This window comes from Amblyraja radiata, chromosome 3 (genome assembly GCF_010909765.2).
Source record: "Amblyraja radiata isolate CabotCenter1 chromosome 3, sAmbRad1.1.pri, whole genome shotgun sequence".
NCBI classification, from domain to species: Eukaryota; Metazoa; Chordata; class Chondrichthyes; order Rajiformes; family Rajidae; genus Amblyraja; species Amblyraja radiata.
Genome location: NC_045958.1, coordinates 52,265,265 through 52,285,893, shown reverse-complemented (window position 1 = coordinate 52,285,893; position 20,629 = coordinate 52,265,265). Strand labels below are relative to the sequence as shown.

The 20,629-nt window shown below is 41.7% G+C and overlaps 1 protein-coding gene across 1 annotated transcript in view; it reads right to left on the bottom strand.

The window, feature by feature from the left end:
• Nucleotides 1-1,720: 1,720 nt before the first annotated feature.
• Nucleotides 1,721-20,629, bottom strand: part of LOC116971554 (low-density lipoprotein receptor-related protein 2-like) — a 52,920-nt gene continuing 34,011 nt past the window's right edge. Inside the window, exons 28-42 of the mRNA XM_033018788.1 lie at nucleotides 20,502-20,624; nucleotides 18,825-19,199; nucleotides 15,852-15,971; nucleotides 15,653-15,775; nucleotides 14,071-14,187; nucleotides 13,870-13,995; nucleotides 10,856-11,027; nucleotides 9,572-9,793; nucleotides 8,204-8,322; nucleotides 7,992-8,131; nucleotides 7,581-7,722; nucleotides 6,466-6,612; nucleotides 3,879-3,986; nucleotides 3,543-3,623; nucleotides 1,721-1,866 (exon numbers count right to left, since the gene is read on the bottom strand). Coding sequence (XP_032874679.1) covers nucleotides 1,760-1,866; nucleotides 3,543-3,623; nucleotides 3,879-3,986; nucleotides 6,466-6,612; nucleotides 7,581-7,722; nucleotides 7,992-8,131; nucleotides 8,204-8,322; nucleotides 9,572-9,793; nucleotides 10,856-11,027; nucleotides 13,870-13,995; nucleotides 14,071-14,187; nucleotides 15,653-15,775; nucleotides 15,852-15,971; nucleotides 18,825-19,199; nucleotides 20,502-20,624 — 2,222 coding nt within the window. The 3' untranslated portion in view covers nucleotides 1,721-1,759. The remainder of the gene's footprint in view (nucleotides 1,867-3,542; nucleotides 3,624-3,878; nucleotides 3,987-6,465; nucleotides 6,613-7,580; nucleotides 7,723-7,991; nucleotides 8,132-8,203; nucleotides 8,323-9,571; nucleotides 9,794-10,855; nucleotides 11,028-13,869; nucleotides 13,996-14,070; nucleotides 14,188-15,652; nucleotides 15,776-15,851; nucleotides 15,972-18,824; nucleotides 19,200-20,501; nucleotides 20,625-20,629) is intronic.

Below are 20,629 nucleotides of genomic sequence, written 5' to 3'. Positions count from 1 at the left end.
GACGTGTAGTCCAGATAGCCATGTGAGTCAGTGGGTTTGTAATGTATGTCCGTCAGGAGTCTGTCCCCTGCGATGGAGATGGTGAGGTCAAGGAATGGTAGGGAAGTGTCGGAAATCGTCCAGGTGTATTGGAGTGCCGGATGGAAGTTGGTGGTGAAGTGGATGAAGTCAGTCAGTTGTGTGTGGGTGCAGGAGGTGGCACCAAAGCAGTCGTCAATGTAGCGGAGGTAGAGGTCGGGGATGGGGCCCTGGTACGCCTCGAACAAGGATTGTTCAACGTACCCGACAAAGAGGCAGGCGTAGCTGGGGCCCATGCGTGTGCCCATAGCTACGCCTTGTGTTTGGAGGAAATGGGAGGAGTCAAATGTAAAGTTATTGAGGGTGAGGACCAACTCCGCTAAGCGGAGGAGAGTGTCAGTGGCTGGGTATAGGTTGCTCCTCTGGTCGAGGAAGAACCGGAGGGCTCCGAGGCCATCCTGGTGGGGGATGGAGGTGTAGAGTGACCGGACATCCATGGTGAAGATGAGGGGGTGAGGGCCCAGAGAGTGGAATGCGTGGAGGCGGCGGAGAGTGTCTGAGGTGTCTAGAACATAGGTGGGGAGGGATTTGACCAAGGGGGATAGGATGGAGTCAAGGTATGTGGAGATGAGTTCGGTGGGGCACGAACACGCAGAGACAATGGGTCTGCCGGGAGAGCCGGGTTTGTGGATTTTTGGGAGAAGGTAAAAACGGGCCGTGCAGGGCTGGGGAACGATGAGTTTGGAGGCTTGGTCAGGTAGGGCGTGGGAATTGATGAAGTCGGTGATGGTGCTAGAAATGGTGGCCTGGTGCTCGTCAGTGGGGTCATGGTCCAAGGGTAAGTAGGAGGAGGTGTCCGAGAGTTGGCGCGTGGCCTCAGCTTTGTAGAGGTCGGCGCGCCAGACTACCACGGCACCTCCCTTGTCGGCTGGTTTGATGACCCAGTCTGGGTTTTTGCGGAGTGATTCGATGGCAGTGGGTTCAGAGGGGGAAAAAAAAATTTCCCTAGCAATTGTGTGTTTTATTTCCCCCCTGCCCTTTAACTGCACCTTAATTGATACATGTGACAATGAAATTGAATCTTCAAGGCAAATAAACTACATTTCAATACTGCAGCTCAGAGAGCCCCAGAAATATGGTTAAAGTTAAACAGCCCAAGTCGGATATCAATTTGATCTGGTCCAAAGTCATTGATGCTGTGGCCAAGGAAGTAATGCCTTCCTCATTAAAAGACCAAGGAAACTTGCCAACTTAAACTTACTTTGCCTCCAACAATGCAATCTCCAATTGTGACCATAAGAGTGCCATACAAAGTAAAGCATACTCCAAAAATACTCCAAACCCGGCTCTTCCGGCAGACCCATTGTCTCTGCGTGTTCGTGCCCCACCGAACTCATCTCCACATACCTTGACTCCATACTATCCCCCTTGGTCAAATCCCTCCCCACCTATGTTCTAGACACCTCAGACACTCTCCGCCGCCTCCACGCATTCCACTCTCTGGGCCCTCACCCCCTCATCTTCACCATGGATGTCCGGTCACTCTACACCTCCATCCCCCACCACGATGGCCTCAGAGCCCTTCAAAATTACCTACTGCTTTCAAAATCAGTTTTGAAGATTCAACCCAGTGGAATAAGAACCCAAGTTTGCACTAAATCCATACTATGTTTCACCAACCGTTCAGCAAGTAAACACCGACAAAACATGTAAAAAAATTGTTTTTATTTGCCTTGTGCAATCAATCACGTTGAAAGGCTGGATTCTCAAAATTAATGCTTTGCTGAGTCTTCCTTTGCCACTCCTGCCATTTAATGTAGCCAGCTGCAACAAACATAGTCACAAGCACTGAAAAATAAAGAGGCAGTATTAGTGAAAGAATAGCTTCATAGACCGAGATTGTTAAACGTATAGCTCGAGAATTATGGGTGGATTTGAACTTTTTAGGATGTAGTCTTCCTCTTCCAATTAACAAATGTAGGAAGTTGGCAAAATAGTGCAATTTTAGAGTTAGCCATACATGGAAAAAGGCCCTTAAACCCAACTCATCTATGCCAACCAAAATGCCAATCCCATTTGTCCATGTTTGACCCATATCCCTCTAAACCTTTCCAATTCATTCACCTGTCCAGTAATCTTTCAAATATACTGTACCTGCCTCACTGGCAGCTTGTTCCATATACAAAAAAATTACCCCTCCGGTTCCTTTTAAATCTTTCCCCTTACTCAAACTCATGCCCTCTAGTGCCCAGTTCCCCTATCCTGGGTAAAATACAACACATTCACCTTATCTATGGCCCTCGTGATTTTATATACATCTGCAAGATCACCCCCAGTCTTCCATGATCCAAAGAATATAATTCTAGCCTTCAACATCTCTATAACACAGTTCTTTGAGATCCTCAAATCTTTTCTGCACTTTCTAGCTTCATGCCATCTCTCCTGTAGCAGCGGGTGGCCAAAACTGAACACTACTCCAAATGGGGCCACACCACCATCTACAACAATTGTAACATAACATCCTAATGTCTGTACTGTCTTTACTGCTGTAGGCCAACATGCCAAAAGCCTTCTTTCACCACCCTTTCTACCCATGATGGAACTTTCAGCGACCTGTGTATTTGTACCCCTAGGTCCTTCTGTTCTACAACATTCACCAGGGCCCCATTGTTTACTGAAGGCCCTGCCCTGGGTTGACTTCCCAAAATACAACATCTAGCACTTATCTGCATTAAACTCCATGTGTCATGCCTTAGCCCACTTACCCTGCTGATCAAAATCCCATTGTAATTCTTTATTTACTTCAGTCTATGCTTCCACCTATTATAGTGTCATCTGAAAGCTTATTAGCCAGGTCTTGTACATTCTCATCCAAATCATTGATAGATAACAAACAGGCCCAGCACTAACCCAAAGCACACCACTAATCATGGGCCCCCCATTTGAATAACAACCTTCCAGCATCACCCTCTTCTTCTTACCATCAAGTAAATTGTGGCCAATTAGCGAGCACTCCCTAGATCCCATATAATCTAGCCTTCGAGATCAGCCGACCATGCAGTATCTTAAAGGCCTTGCTCAATATATATTCATGGTGACTTTTAAAATATATTTGAGACATGATCTCCCAGGCACAAAGCCATGATGACCATCCCAATCTACCCTCTTTCCAAATACAGATATATCTTACTCCTCCGAATTCCTTTCAGTAACTATCTCCCACAGATGACATGCTTACTGGTCTACAGTTCCTAGGGTTTTATTTGCAGCCCTTAAAGGCACATAGCCACCCTCCATTCTGCCAGCGCCTCACTTGTGGCCAATAATGATGCACACATCTCAGCCAGGGTTCTTGCAATTTCTCTAGTTTCCCAGCGTTCTCAGATATACCCAATCAGGCCCTCAAGGTTTACCCATCTTCTCGTTTTTAGATGCACAGCACTTCTGTTGTAATGTGGATAAACCCCACAGTGGTCAAAATCAAGTGTTAAAGGGAATTGTATTCCCCATTTTGAAATACTTACTAATAGCAAGTGCAATCCAACCAATTTTAGAGCCATTCATGGGTTTGTGGTCTTCATCAAGGGTAACACTTGAATTTTTACCTGTTATGAACAGATTGTAAGTTTGATAACTCATTAAACGTAAAACTTAACTTAACCAAAACTTAACTTAAACTAAAACTAAAACTAAACTTAAACTTAAACATAATAGCATCAGCTAGAATGAAATATCTGAATAACACAATTATTCTGCTAAAACTGGAGTAACATACAGCAAAAACTTTAAACAATGTAGCAAAGGCCCTGATCATGGCTTCCCAGTGCAAATTCAATTAAAAACAGGTTCATTTTCATTACCTTCAGTTAATGTAATTGTTGTATGAAAGTTAGAAGGCAGTTGTTTAGAAGTAGAGGTTAAGGTAGACACCAAGATTGTTGTTTCTGCAACACTTTTATATTGCTTTGCTGTAAATAAATCAATATTCAAACGTCATCCAAATCCATTAGTACACAAAGCCATCACTAGGCATGACATTTAAGTTAAAGGCACACATGGTTGAAAAAATCGACTGTAGAAAATATTCAGGCAGCTAGACAGCACCTGCGCAGGCCAAGTAAATTCATTCCATCAATGACTTAAGGGCCTGTCCCACTTGGACGACCTAATCCACGAGTTTAGAAGACCCTAGACAAGTTGAAAAAAATGTTGTGTTGACTCGCCAAAGTAAAAGACCTCCTACGACTATGTCTACGACCTCCTACGTCTACAACCTCCTACGACCCCCCTGGACCTCAGTCTTCCACACCTAAGACCAACTACAACTAGCTACGAGCGGAAAATGATCACATGATCGCATGTCGTGTTCGCATTTTTTTCCTCGGGCCAGTTACCGACCTACGACCTACCTACGAGCTACTACGATCTACCTACGAGTAAAAATTATACATTTTTTCTATGCCGACCTTTTTTTTAAAAAACACGTGGACATTTTTTTTTATCAGGCTGGAAAAAACGTTGTGACCTACTTGAGGCCACGAGTACGCGGAGACCACTCACGAGCATGAGGAAGAGTTACGAAGACCTCCTACGACCTCGTGGTGACCGTACTGCAAGTATGAGTCCAGGGGAAACTCGGCAGAGGTCGCCAATTAGGTCGTGAAAGTGGGGCAGGGGCTTTAAGATGATGGAAAAGTTGGAAATAAGCAAATTAAGGCACGGGTGAGAGGAGGAGGACAGAGAACGTCTTTGATAGGAGAGACTGAGAAACTGATGCATGTATGGCTCGTGATAAATGAGATTCTAGTAAAAAGAGACTTGTCAGAAGCATGGTGCAGAAGCTGCCTTCAGAAGATACAGAAACTAGGAAATAAATGAGATTCTAGTAAAACCAGGTGGTCATAGTTGTGAGATCCTGCTTGTTGTGGACTCTGGTCTCTTTCCAAAATGGAAAGGGAAGAGCTAGAGCAGGCGTTGCATCTCCTTCGTTTGAAGGGGAGTCAGTGGATGAGGTGGAAGTGAAAGGGTGGAAATTGGTAACAAAGGTCTGAACGAAATTTCGTGCCTTGCAGTCATACATATGATAAAATAAAATAACAAAAACACACAATAAACACAAATTTAACATCCACCACAGTGAGTTCACCAGGCACATCCTCACTGTGATGGAAGGCAAAAGTCTTAAAGTCTCTGTCTCTTCCCTCCTTGTTCTCCCTCTGCGCTGAGGCGATCCAGGCTTCCTGAGTGGGCAGATGCATGGCAGATGCAGTTTAATGTGAAGAAATGTGAGGTTATCCACTTTGGTAACAAAAACAGGAAGGCAGATTATCTAAATGGTGTCAAGTTGGGAAAAGGGGAACTATAACGGGATCTGGGGGTCCTTGTTCATCAGTCAATGAAAGTAAGCATGCAGGTACAGCAGGCAGTGAAGAAAGCGAATGGCATGTTGGCCTTCATAGCATGAGGACGAGTATAGGAGCAAAGAGGTCCTTCTGCCATTGTATAGGGCCCTAGTGAGACCACACCTGGAGTAGTGTGTACAGTTTTGGTCCCCTAATTTGAGGAAGGACATTCTTGCTATTGAGGGGGTGCAGCGTAGGTTTACAAGGTTGATATCCGGGATGGCGGGACTGTCATGTGCTGAGAGAATGGAGCGGCTGGGCTTGTACACTCTGGAGTTTAGAAGGATGACAGGGAATCTTATTGAAACATATAAGATTATTAAGTGTTTGGACACGCTAGAGGCAGGAAACATGTTCCCGATGTTGGGGGAGTCCAGAACTAGGTGCCTCAGTTTAAGCATAAGTGGTAAGCCATTTAGAACAGTGACGAGGAAACACTTTTTTTTCGCACAGAGAGTTGCGAGTTTGTGGAATTCTCTGCCTCAGATGGCAGTGGAGGCCGGTTCTCTGGATACTTTCAAGAGAGAGCTAGATAGGGCTCTTAAAGATAGCGGAGTCAGGGGATATGGGGAGAAGGCAGGAACAGATACTGATTGGGGATGATCAGCCATGATCACATTAAATGGCAGTGCTGCTCGAAAGGCCGAATGGCCTACCCCTGCACCTATTGTCTATTGTTTTAGTTTAGTTTAGAACCACAGCTCGGAAACACGACCTTAGGCCCTCCAACTGCATCTTAATTTTGCCAAAGTTATTGGACAAATACAAACTTTCAATTGGATTTTTGCTGATTTAAACTTTTTCTATTGAATTTCTCCCTTCACATGTTCTAATTGCACATAACTTCAATTTTACTTCACTTGCTTCATTGAATCTAATCAGTAAAATTTTCCTAGCGTAATTTCACTGAAAGGACAATTTAATAAATGGCAGACACTGATTTCCGATCCATTTTATATCAACATCTTGAACTTGAGCATTGACCACAGGCTTCAAGAGAAATAAATATGAAGCAAAGTTTAGAGATTAACTATATATTTCATACCCATTCCACACCGCTGCCCATTTGGCTCCAGCTCCTCTCCAAGTGGACACACACAGGTATATTTCAACGACTTTGTGTTAGACAATGAGGAAGGCAGGCACATGAATTCGCAGCCCCCATTCCTATTTTTGCCACACCAATTTTTACCTGAGCACAAAAAGGGAAAAAAAATCTATAAGTACAAAATGAACTATGTATTTGCAGCACATTTGCCATCAGATCACCGGCTAGCAATAATGCTTTAGAAACATGGGTCAAACCATGCCATCTTTTACTAGGTTCCATTTGGTGCCACTGCTTCAGCTGTCGGCAGCCCCAGACTCACACACGTGCATGGTCTAGACAATTAATCAAATTGAGTCCTATGTCAAGCTATACCGTTTCAGGATTGCTGATTTTATTGGGCATAACTTCAAGGAGGTAAAAGTTGTTCCTGCCCAAGTGTCAGTTAACCATTAAAATCAGTGAATATTAATGACTGGCATCACCTCAAATTCAATTAACAGGGATGTTTTGGGGGGGGGGGGGGAAGGCATCCAGACAATGTTAGGTTCACAGCCCAGACCCCATTTTCAGAGACCCAGACTGGTTATCCCCAACCAGACCAGGGAATTGCAAGCTTCTAATGAAGGGAGAGCACATCATGAACCAGCTCACATTTTTTTTCTAAAGTTCTCTATCCAATATCAAGACTTATGGCAATGGTGGTGCAAAGGAAGTAAAGATTATTACAGGCAACACCTCAATGTTACAGCAAGTTTGATTAACAGGTTGGTGGACTACACTTGCTGAAAGTTTCAACTCAAAGATTTGATTACCCAATTCATATTCTAACAGCTAGCTAATTTGAATGCCATAGCAAGTTCATTGGATGGTCAACACCAATATCTTGGATGTGATTTCATAACCAGCTAATAGCTGGTTAAAATAATGAATTTGCAGCACATTATGGCTTTGGAATGGAATGTGAAGTTCAACCGCAATCTTACCAAATGGTAGATTAGGTTTGGGCCAAAGACTAAAGTCTTTATTTTCACAATTCCATAATTCAATAGGCAAGTAACTGACTGAAATGAATTCAGGTGCACAAAGCCATGATAAAAGGTAAACCATACCAAGTGGTTGTAATAGTTCATTGTAAACTATAATGTCCCGAGGTTCATGAAGGTTGGAGGCCAATACTACCACATCATTTCCTCCATATTTATCAATTTCATGAACTGCTTTGGTCCCCTCATCAGTCCAGAAGACAGTATCCTAGAACAAAATAATTTGTACTTTGAATAGGGACCAAGCTTTTATCAGATCATTACACACGCACAGAGTATGCATTAATTTTATTCAGGTTGCAAATGTAAAATTTAAAGTTAGCATTCTTTTGTCAAAGGGTCATAGATTTAAAAATTGAAATTACATTAATATGCCCAACACGTTGAAATCTTTTACTTAGATTGTTGTAATATTGACAAATCAATCTACATTGGAAGTTTATAAATCTAAATTATTCTCAAGGTGGGAAGTTTTACCTCAAATGCAGCAACTGCAGAAGGATGAAGGAGGAATTCCAGTGACCACAGCACTGTTCTTCTATCCTGACCGTTTAGGTCTACACTTGATAACATGTGCATCTTTGAATCAACCCAATACAAGCGACTTTTTACAAGATCTGTGGGAAAATGTTCAATGACTAAACCATTCTAATGCAGGGAGAAACGTTTCCTGAAAGAAATGTCCTTACCAAGTGTAATGCCAGTTGGATACTCAATCTCTCTGCTAACAACTTGTTGGCGGTCAGCACCATTCATTCCTGCTTTTTCAATGAGGGCCGGTACACCACAGTCCGACCAGTAAACAAACCTGAGAAAAAACCCCAAATTAAATGGCTAGAACTGACCGTCAGATTCAACTATTCATTAATACCAAGTGCATCCAGTTCTGCAAAACCATTGGAAATTTTCATCAAACATTTCCCGTGAAATATAGAAAATCTACGTTAACAAATTTGTAAATAATTGCAAACTGAAACTCACATGGGATAGTTGTAGATTTTTGTCATTTAATTTTCTAAAATCCCCCTGATTTCTCCCAAAATTGTTAATGATACCCCCTTTGGCAGAATATATTCTACAGCAAGAGATCCCCATTTCCTCAGAACAAATTCATCACACAGCCAAGGCAATATTCCGCCATTAATAAATCATCATACAGCAAAAAAAAATCAAAAGCATGATTATTGTACATTAGAAATACTGCAGTCATTCATGCTGAACTACAATGGAAGCTCAAGTAGTCTCTCCAGCCCTTCATGCCTCCTTTGCCATTTAATAAGACATGCCTTTTTACCTCAGTGCCATTTTTCTACAAAATAAAACAAAATAAAACAATGAGGTGGAGGTGGTCGCTAACCACAGGTACCTTGGGGTGCAGCTTGACAGTGAGCTGAACTGGAAGTGTCATATGGAGGCGGTGTACAGGAAGGGACAAAGCCGACTGTATTTTTTAAGGAGGCTGAGGTCATTTAACATCTGCCAACCCCTACTGTGCAGTGTCTACCATTCAGTGGTGGCCAGTGCTCTGTTTTTTGCTGTGGCCTGTTGGGGAGATGGCGCCCGCATAGCGGACAAAAACAGACTGGACAAGCAAATCAGGAAGGCCGGCTCAGTGGTCGGGGCTGAGCAACGAACGGTCCAGCAGGTGGCAGAGGCCAGAACTCTGAACAAACTGGGTTCAATAATGACCAACCCCACTCACCCACTCCATGCTCTGAAGGTGATCAAGAGCAGCATCTTCAGTCAGAGGCTGATTGCACCAATGTGCAAAACTGAGAGACATAGGAAGTCCTGTTTACCAGCTGCTATAAGGTTATATAATACGCATAAATAACTGCACTTTTTTTTTAATTAATTGTATTTTAACTTGTATTTTAACTTGTATTTTAACTTGTTAAGTATGGAAGCCATTTGAGGAAATGTGTGGTGTTATGTCTGTCTTGAAGCTGTCGTGGCACTGTAATTTCCTGTAAAGGATTATTAAAGGTATAATCAATCAATCAATCAATATCCATTCATTCCCTTATACACCAGTGCACAAAAAAACAAAACAGTACCCAGTTATTGGATCAACTGCTATAGATGATGGCTCCCGCAAGTCTGTGTCAAAAAGAACCTTCCTTTTGGTTCCATCAAAAGTGGCCACAGATATTGTCCTTTCACCTCGATCAGTCCAATAGATATGCTTGTAGATCCAATCTACTGCAATTCCTGCAGGGAAGCCTGGAACCTTGATTCTGGAGGCCAGCGTTGGGTGTTCCCATTTATCAAAGGTCACACTGCACAAACATAATGTAAATTGGAGACTTATTCATTTGTAGGTGCTTCTCGTTACTTTGAAATGCAGAAAACAATTTTGTAGAATTACAGACATGCCAGATTAGCGACACTAGTTGAAGGTATGAATAATTGCATGACAAAGTGTTCTCAATATACATGGTGTCACAGGTAGAGAGGACAGTGAAGGCAGCATTTAATAAACTTGCCTTCATGATCAAGGCATTGAGTTCAGGAGTTGGGATGTTATGTTACAACTGCACAAGTAGTTGGTGACATCACACAAAAATATTGTTCAGTTCTGGTCATCCAGCTGTAGGAAGGATATCATTAAGCAGTAAAAAGGCGTGGAAAAATTCACCAGAATGACTTGGGACTGGAGGGCTCAAATTATGAGAGGTTGGATAGGCTCCCCTAGCGTGTAGAGGGAGAGGGGTGGACTTTGACGTACACAAAATCATGACAAATGACATCAGATGCTGCAATCTTGAGCAGATAAACTGTTGGAGGAACAGCAAGTCAGGCAGCATCTGTGGAGGGAAGCGGACAATGTTTTATGTTAGGACCCTTCAAGACTGGTGTAATTGGGAGATAGCTGGTCAAACGTGGTGACAGGAGTGGGGCAAGAGTTGGAAAGCAGCAGGTGAATTCAGTTAGAGGTTGATTGTCCATCTCCATTCTACAATGTTTAATATGCATTCGGAGAGGTACATGGATACAAAAGGTAGAGTGAGATATGGACCTAATGCAGGGAAATGGGACTAACGTGAATGGACATCCTGGTCAGCAGGGACAAGATAGGCCAGAGGGGCTCATTTCTGAGCTGTAAAACAGACTATGATACATCCGTTTCAACTAAAGTAGTGCGGAATGGCAATCTACATTTTCGTTAACACATGATGTATACCAGCTGGAAAGATTACTGCATCGTGGACTGGAGAAAATAATTGAAATCCAAGTCTCATTGTCAAGTTACTGTAAAATGTTGGTGTTACGTTTTCCTGTGGCCCATCGCAAATGTTAACAATTTAGTAAATTGTTTTAAATCAGTTCAAAACTGTTACCTGAAAATTGTTTGTTGTGCCAGGTCAGCCCAAAATATTCTCTGCTCTGCCACATCTGCGTCCAGTGCCATGGCATTTTTTGGATGCAGAGGTAGTGGGGTGTAATCCTGGTGATGTAGTCCGAGCTTCCGGATATCATATCGATTAGTGAAGATCAGGAAAGGCTCTGTCCCTGCAGGATTCAGAAAAAAAAATCATCCTCAATAGCAGGCTGTCATTAAGTTGTAAATTAATTATCTTTATTATTACATTGTTTTATGGGTACAATGTAGAGTGTGGAACAGGATCAGAATTTATATATATGCAAGGAAATGCACTTCTTGCACACAGCCAAATTGTTTGCTGAAGTTATGTAAATTAGAGGTCAGTGAAAACTCAGTTGCATTTGCAGGACTTCTTTTCATTACAAAATACCCAAAGGATATCTTATTATTGGAGATCAAGACCAGTGGTGTTATTGGGCAGGGAGGTGTGTCCAATGAAATTAGTCTGAAAGGGCTTGAGCCAAAAAAAAAAAAATCACTATCCATGTCCTCCAGAGATGTTGCCTGGCGTGCTGAGTTCCTCCAGCACCTCAAGTCCTTCTGTGCATTAAGCAACATTTGCAGCTCCTCATTTCTCCTTTTAATATAAGCTCATAAATGTTAGGGGTAGAATTAGGCCATTCGGCCCATTAAGTCTACTATACCATAAATCATGGCTGATCTATCTCTCCCTCCTAACCCCATTCTCCTGCCTTCTCCCCATAACTTGACACCTGTACTAATCAAGTTCAAGTGAGTTTATTGTCATGTGTCCCTGATAGGACAATGAAATTCTTGCTTTGCTTCAGCACAACAGAACATAGTAGGCATTGACTACAAAACAGATAAGTGTGTCCATATACGATTATATAAATATATACATACATGAATAAATAAACTGATAAAGTGCAAATAACAGATAATGGGCTATTAATGTTCAGCGTTTTGTCTGAGCCAAGTTTAATAGCCTGATGGCTGTGGGGAAGTAGCTATTCCTGAACCTGGTTGTTGCAGTCTTCAGGCTCCTGTACCTTCTACCTGAAGGTAGCAGGGAGATGAGTGTGTGGCCAGGATGGTGTGGGTCCTTGATGATACTGCCAGCCTTTTTGAGACAGAGACTGCGATAAATCCCCTCGATGGAAGGGAGGGCAGAGCCGATGATGGACTGGGCAGTGTTTACTTCTCTGTAGTCTTTTCCTCTCCAGGGCGCTCAAGTTGCCGAACCAAGCCACGATGCAACTGGTCAGCATGCTCTCTACTGTGCACCTGTAGAAGTTAGAGAGAGTCCGCCTTGACAAACCGACTCTCCGTAATCTTCTCAGGAAGTAGAGGCGCTGATGTGCTTTCTTAATAATTGCATCAGTGTCTCAGACCAGGAAAGATCTTCAGAAATGTGCACGTCCTGAAATTTGAAGCTCTTGACCCTTTCAACCATCGACCCGTTGATATAAACGGGACTCTGGGTCCCCATCCTACTCCTTCCAAAGTCCACAATCACAATCAAGAATCTATTTACCTCAACCTTAAAAATATCCACTGACTTGGCTCCACAGCCTTCTGTGGCAAAGAATTCCACAGATTCACCACCCTCTGACAAAATAAATTTCTCTTCATCTCCTTCCTAAAAGAACATCCATTAAATCTGAGGCTATAACATCTAGTCCTAGACTCTCCCAGTGGAAACATCCTCTCCACATCCATTCTATCCAACCCTTTCACTATTCTGTATGTCTCAATGAGCGAGTACAGACCCAGTGTCGACAAACACTCATCATAGGTTAACCTACTCCATCCTGGGATAATTCTTGGAAACCTCCTATGGACCCTTTCGTGAGCCGGCACATCCTCAGATATGGTGCCCAAAATTGCTCGCAATATTCCAAATGCGGCCTTACCAGTGCCTTATAGAGTCTCAGCATTACATCCCTGTTTTTGTATACCAGCCCTCTTGAAATAAATGCTAACATTGAGTTTGCTTTCTTTACTACTGATTCGACTTGCAGATTAACTTTTTTGGAATCCTGCACTAGCACGCCCAAGGCCCTTTGCACCTCCAATTTCTGGATTCTCTCCCCATTTAGAAATCTCTCCCCACTACCTGCTCTTCACCAAATGTTCGTCCAGTGCTATGTTCACTCTTCTGTTTATAGAATGAATTGGTTCTTCCCAAATTGAAAGGTTGTTTTTTTAATTATTATAAGTATCCCGACAGGCAAGCTCCCATTTAAAGCAAATTTCATGGCTAGAGAGGAAGTCCAAAAAAAAGGGACTAGTGCCACATTATGCAATTTGCAACACAAGCATGCATTTGCAAAGCAAGATTAATTTGCTAACTATGATGCTATTAGTCAAGTTCACAACACTGGAAAATCTCAACACGACCTATTACTCGTGCTCCAGAGAAGCACAATGAGCAATGCCAGTCTCTCTCACCATCCTCAAGCCCCCTCCAATACTTTTTAAAACAACCGATAAGCTGACAATAATTTAGGCAGAAAAACAGAATAATCCTCATGACAACGGTGAGTAGAGACAGATTAAGTTGATCAAATACCAATTTACACTAAAGAATCAACAATTTCTCTCCAGACTAAACATGCTGCTGGATAATCTTAAATACTACTGCAGGATGACAGTGGCATAGCAGTAGACCTGTTGCATTACAGCACCAGGGACCTTGATTCCATCCTGGCTATGGGTGCTGTCAGTGTGGAGTTTGTACATTCTCCTTGTAACCGTGTGAGTTTTCTCTGGGTGCTCCAGTTTCCTCATTCCAAAGATGTATAGATTTGTAGGTTAATTGGCCTCTGTAAATTACCCCTAGTGTGTAGGATATGAAACTGGGAGAACATAGAACCAGTGTATGTGTAATTGATGGTTGCTGCAGTCTCAGTAGGCCGAAGGGCTCATTTCCACGCTGTGTCTCTAAACCTCATCCTTGGCAGGGACCAAATTTGTTAATTTAGCTATTGCCATTTAAAAGTTACTTACCCATTGACTTGCAAACCCAATCAGTTGAATCCATGTGATATCCTTTATGACACTCACACTTGTAGCTTCCTTCCGAGTTAATGCAAAGTTGACTGCATGTTTCAGGACTTTTACATTCGTTGATATCTAAAAATAAATCAACGTCTGTTAATTGCTTCCCTTCATACACCATGTCGTAGTCAACCAATGGGTTTAGCTTACCTTCACATGTGTTATTAACCAATCTGAAACCAGCAGGGCAGTCACATTCATAGCCAATGACAAGGTCCTGACAGATGTGAGAACACCCTCCATTATTTGACAAGCATTCATTCACATCTTTGGGAGGGAAACAAAAATAAATTCCACTCAGGATTACAATGGATCCATACAATGAATTAACCTTAGAATTTAAATTGCATATATTATACTGTTCACCGTTTAAATCCATTGAGAAACTGAACTCAGAGCTAATGCTCAAGAACTTATGTACTTCTAGAAATTCTTAATCCAGTGGACATTCACAAAGAAGTTCCCAAGAACTAGAAGTTTCAGAAATGTGCTTAAGATCGACTTGCATTCAGCCAACTACCTGCCATTCCCAGATTTTACTTTCGATAGACACCATTCCGAAATGTTGTCCAGAACATTTAAAATCCTACCCCAATACTGATTGACTATTTCTACAGTTCAGGGTAGAGGTAAAAAACGCAACTAATTTTCAGTGGCCATGCTTTAATGTCAAAAATATCCAGATCAGTCGCAAAACAGCCGCTGATACCAAGACCATAATCTAACAGATTTAACATTTTACATGTCAAATCATCCTTGTGGCCAAGGATGCCTTTAATATCAACTAAGGGTAGTTTAGTGCATGCACATTGCCTCAAAACTGATTTAATTAGTTTGTTCCACGTTGAGCTCAAATCTAACATTCAATCAAGCCAGAGCTGGATTCAAATCTGTTTCATCCACATCTGTCCTCTGATGAAATTATTCAGTTAGAATGAAGGAAAAACAATGTAATTTAAAGCACTAAAGGTAAAGTACTAATTAACTGCAAGTCAGAACAGTGCACTGACTATTTGGCAACAATTCACCTACAAGATTAAATCTAGCCAAAATAAATTTAGTTCACAATGTGAGGGTTAGATTTGCAATAACATTTTCTCCCATCCTCACCCAAGTTTATATTTATTCCAAGTTTGACAACTTGTGGAATAATTCAGCAATCTTCACACTTTAATATCCTGTAACAAGTACAAGCATCATATTCAAGGTAATATTTATTAAAAAAGTACTATTTGGCACTGCAGAATACCAACTCTGGGCATAATTGACTTTAAATCAACATGGAACTTGCAGGATATGGTCTGATTAAATAAATTACTTGCTCGTCAGTTTCAGATTAAAACTATTGGAAAATCATTGCTGCAGTTGTTGATAAATCCCGATGGACAATTGGCAGTATTATTAATCTTATAGGAAGGAGGCAAAAGAAATACTGAAAGCCACCAAATAAGTGAATGTATTGTGAAACAATCCAATTAGGAAATAACCTTTTGTTCTCCATGCAGATGTATTGTGTAATTACTGGATTAGTCACTTGGCTATGGTGTGAACCAAATCCAACGTCTTCACAGAAAACAGTACTGACAAATAATTGGGTACTGTTTTTTTCTCTCCATTTTCTGGGAGGATTGGAGGGAGGGGAGGGGGGGGTTAACTTCTGGCTCGATGCTTTGTCAAAAGAGACCAAGGGCAGAACTGACCAGATTAACCAGCATCTCCCAAATGCACTTACAACATTTTCCCTGGAGTTCATCACTCCAGTCTTTGCAATCCTGCTGTTGATCACAGACTTTCACAATATTTATGCATTCACCACTCTGACACTTGAAGTCCAGTGATCCCATGCATTCCATACCTATGAAAAGAAACAAAAAAGTGTGAGTAATTAAAAGATACTCTAGGTCATAATTCCAGTATATTTAAGCACTCACTTTTACAGTTGAGTTCATCACTACCATCAGCACAATCAGCAATTCCGTTACATTCATTATTTCCAGCGATACATTCACCATCGTTGCACACAAAGTGATCTGGTCGACATGTTCGAGGAGCTGTAGAAAAAGGAAAATCACAATTATGCATTACAACCACACAATTTGCAATAAATACTTTTGCACAATTTTCTGTCTTCATTTCTCACAGGGATAAATGGTTGATATTAAAGATAATGTTGTACTCGACTTAAAAACTTGAAGGAAATGAGAGCATGCCTGGTGGTCAATATCCAGTGGATTTCTCCAGAGCTAAATATCTGCTTGTTCCATTTTAAATTGATATATTTGCAAATCAGAAAAAAACCCTTAAATTACACTTACAAGACAGCTCGATTTACCAGTAGCTCCAGATGTTGTTCCCATCATGCCATTACCAGTTTGAATTCTGTAACCATTTTATACAGCACAGGAACTGGTCTTGTGGCCCATAAAGTTTGTGCCAAACATTATGCCAAGTTAAATTAGCCTATCTGGCTATACTTGATCTACATCCCTCTATTCCCTGCACTTCCATGTGCCTACCTAAAAGCCTCTTAAATGCCACTATCATATTTGCCTTCATCACCATCCCTGGCAACAAAAAACCTAAAAAACCTGCCCAGTGCATCTCCATCAAGCTTTCCTCTCTTATCTTATGCCCTCTAACGTTGGACATTTTGACCCTGGCAAAGAGGATCTCACCGTCTACCCTATCTATGCCTTTGAGAATTTTATATACTCTTGATAAAGTTTCTCCTCAATCTTCAACGTTCCAGAGTAAACAATCCAAGTCTATCCAAAATCTCCTTTTAGCTAAAACCCTCTAATCAAGGAAACATTCTGCTAAACCTCCCCTGTAACCCCTCCAAAACCTTAACATCTTTCCTGTGATGTGACCAGAACTGCACACAACACTCCAAATATGACCTAACTAAATAAGTCCTATAGAGCTGCATAATGACTTCCGAACTCATATACTTAATGCCCCTGGCAATGAAGGCATGCATACCATATGCTTTCTTTACTACCCTATCCACTTGTGTTGCCACCTTCAGTGTGCTATGAATTTGAACACCACAATCTCTCTGCACATCAATGTCATCAGGGGCCTTGCCATTACCTATATACTTCCCCTTTACATTCAACCCCCCCAAGTGCAATAGATTACACTTGCATTTCTCAAACACTCAGACATTTCTCTGCCCATTTCTGCAGCTGATCTATATCTTGCTGTATCTTTTGGCAGCCTTCTTCACTGCCTGCAACTCTTCCAATTTTGGTGTTATCAGTATACTTGCTCACCAACCCATCTACATTTAAATCTGTGTTGGGACCTCTGTGGTATATGACCTACATTTAAATCCAGGTCATATGCAGCAGAGGTCCCAACACAGATCCCTGGTCAGAGCTTCAGCCAGAATATCTTCCTTCCACCACAACCCTCTATCTTTTATGACTGAGTCAGTTCTGAATCCACATGACCAAGTCATTGTGGATCACATAAATCTTAATCTTCCAGATTAGCCTACTATGAGGAACCTTGTAAAAGCCTTATTAAAATCCACATATAAAACATACACCACCCTACCTTTTCCAATCTCCTCCATAACTTCAATGTATGTATAATGGCATGCAGCAGTATGCTAACAGGTCCCTTTCTAGGGAAATCCAACCCACCTATCTTGTCTTGGGGTATTGATGGTGCCAAATTCAACACTGCCTCCAAGGATGGGGGAGGGGGGGGGGGGGGGGGGGGGGGGGGGGGGGGGGAAGATGGTAGGGAGAATGCTTGAGGCATGATTTCTCTTGTCCTGCTGCAAAATGCCAAGGTGGCCCTATGCAGCTCAGATTCCAGCCGCAGGAGCCATAGGCAGGCATGCAGATGCATTATCCAAAAACACTCAACCTTTTCAGAAAACAAACTGGAATTGGAACTGCGATTGTAACCATTCAAGCGTCTAACATTCATACATTAAAGCTGTAAAACTGCAGTTAAATTATTCCGATTTAAAATTAACTCAACTTCTTTGCCTCGCAATCCACATTCAATGGATCTGAGATCCTATGCTAGGTCTGGATTCCCACCTAGAGTCCAGCAATAGTATAATGATTGAGTCCTACATGTCACAAATGTAGTGAACAGCCATGCATTAGAAAACACTACTGTACCACTGATGTCAACCAGCAGGTTTGAAACAATTAGGCCTGACAAAATGATAAAAGTGATTGTAGGCAACATTTCCTTGTATTAAATCAACTAACATTCTAGTTTCTGTTTTTACACATCATGCATCAAAACATTACGCAGCATAACGTGTGAAAACAGAGACAAAATGTTGTAAGATTGTGGCATTTCACCCTTTGTGTGAACTCTTGGATTACCAAAAATATGGGATGTTGCAGCACAGAATCTTACCCAGAAAGCCCTCACTACATGTATCCATCCAAGAGAGAAAGAAAGAAAATTGGCAACAAGTGCAATGGTCTGAGCACTTGAAACTGGCTTTAGTTTAGTTTAGAGATACAGCACGGAAATAGGCCCTTTGGCCCACCGAGTCCGGGCCAACCAGTGATCCCCACACATTAACACTATCCTACCCACACTCGGGACAATTTACACATACACCGAACCTGTACGTCTATGGAGTGCGGGAGGAAACCAAAGATCTTGTAGAAAACCCACGCGGTCACGGAGAGAACGTACAAGACTCCATACAGACAGCACCCGTAGTCGGGATCAAACCTAGGTCTCCGGTGCTGCATGTGCTGTAAGGCAGCAACTCCACCACTACGCCGCTGCGCCACCGTGCTGGCCTACCGTACATATGGTAGTTCTACAGCAATCAAGTGTCACGATTTCTATTATTCTTTTATGCTCCAACTTGTTGGTCAAAATGCAATAAGAATCAGGACAACTGAAGAGTCACTTACGGCAGCTTGCTTCATCACTTCCATCCTTGCAGTCAGTATCCCCATCACAGTACCATTGTGAATGGATACATTCACCCGAACCACACTGGAGTTCATTTGGAGGACAGGTGACAACTGGAGCTGCTGTAATACCACAGGTAGCTGGAGATTCGTCAGACTGGTCAATACAATCAACACTCTGGTCACATATCCAACTCGAGGATATACACTCCGAAGAATTAAGGCATTGAAACTCATGTGGGCTGCATATTGGTGGAGTACAGTCTCTTTCATCACTTCCATCACCACAGTCATCTTCACCATTGCATAAAAACACCTCTGAGACACATCTGCTATTCAAGCAAGTAAACTCCCCCGAGCTGCAAGTAATAAGTCCTGAAAAAGAAAAAAGAAACTCACACTTAAGGAATGCAGACTACAACCCCCTTAAACTGCTTTACCATTGAACATAAATGCTAACTTCATCCCTCTACATATACTATTTCATCAGTTCCAAGATGTAATGATAAAACCAACTCAATGAATGATCAAACAGGAAGTCAGTCAAACAATCCAGCTGTGATAGGAAATCCAACCTCGTCTGCAAATGGCTCATCCTTCATGCCAAGAGTAGGCCCCAATCCCAGACACAGCTCCAGTTGCCACATCGTGGCTTGCTCAGACCCTCTTCTGTATTTTCGCATGATTAACATTTATTCTAAGCTCGGAGGTGGAAGCAGCATCCCCTCATGCCAGGAATCAATTTGAGTTTATGCTCTTTAACTCAAAAAGGAAGAACAAAGTTTAAATAATTGTTTTCTTAGAGATACTAGGGCCTTCAAATAAGGGGGATATGAGTTTGACTCGTGTATTAAGTGGCAGTTAGTCTTCAAGCACATTTAAGGAAAGTTTAAAGTAGATTACATGTGTTAAATCATTATGATGTGGAATCCATCTACTAGCAAAGAGTGGAAATATCAGAACTCACTCCTGTAACAACTAACATCAAAATTCTTGACCTGCGCTGCATGGAATCCAATCATTTTGCTACATTTACCAGGAAATGTGTTGGTGGTGGTGGAAGCAGCCTGAACAGATCTGCAGAGCTGTTAGTCGAAATGATCTACCCCTCTCAATTATTGGAGAATGTTTCCGTTTGCAAATAGATTCTCTAGCCATCTCGATTATTAGAGAATGTCTGCAAATACCTTGCTCTTTAGAACTGAATATTTAAATACAATAGATTATACAGTTTCATTACAAAATAAAACTTAATGCCAAGGTTTGTTATTGACTGGCAGTTCAGCAATAAAGGTTCTCCCCGTCATGTTAAATGAAACTAGTCTCTACAGGACTGTCCCATGTAGATGTAACAAGACATTAAATGCTTTGCAAACTACTCAGCCTCACTATTTTACTGAAGTTTTAGCCTATCTACCCATCCTCAATGTCCACAACCCAAATATTCAAACTCTGTACGAGATCATTTTCTTATTTATACCCAAATTTGACTGAACCATTTTAACACAATGGGTTGAATTTCAAATGGCACAATTTGAAAGTGCATTTTGCTTAACTGAAGTAGCTGTGCCAGAAAGTTTGATTGTGCAACCTTGATTTTAAATAGGACAAACCAGGAAAGGAAGAAAGAACCAGGTAAAGAGATCTTGCATTAGATGAGAAAATTTACCTACTTACCACAGTTTTCTTCATCACTACCATCATCGCAGTCTACTAGTCCATTGCATTTCCAGGAAGCCGGAATACATTGAAGGGAACCAGGGCCACATTTAATTTCATTAGTGGGACAATTTCTCAGATCTGAA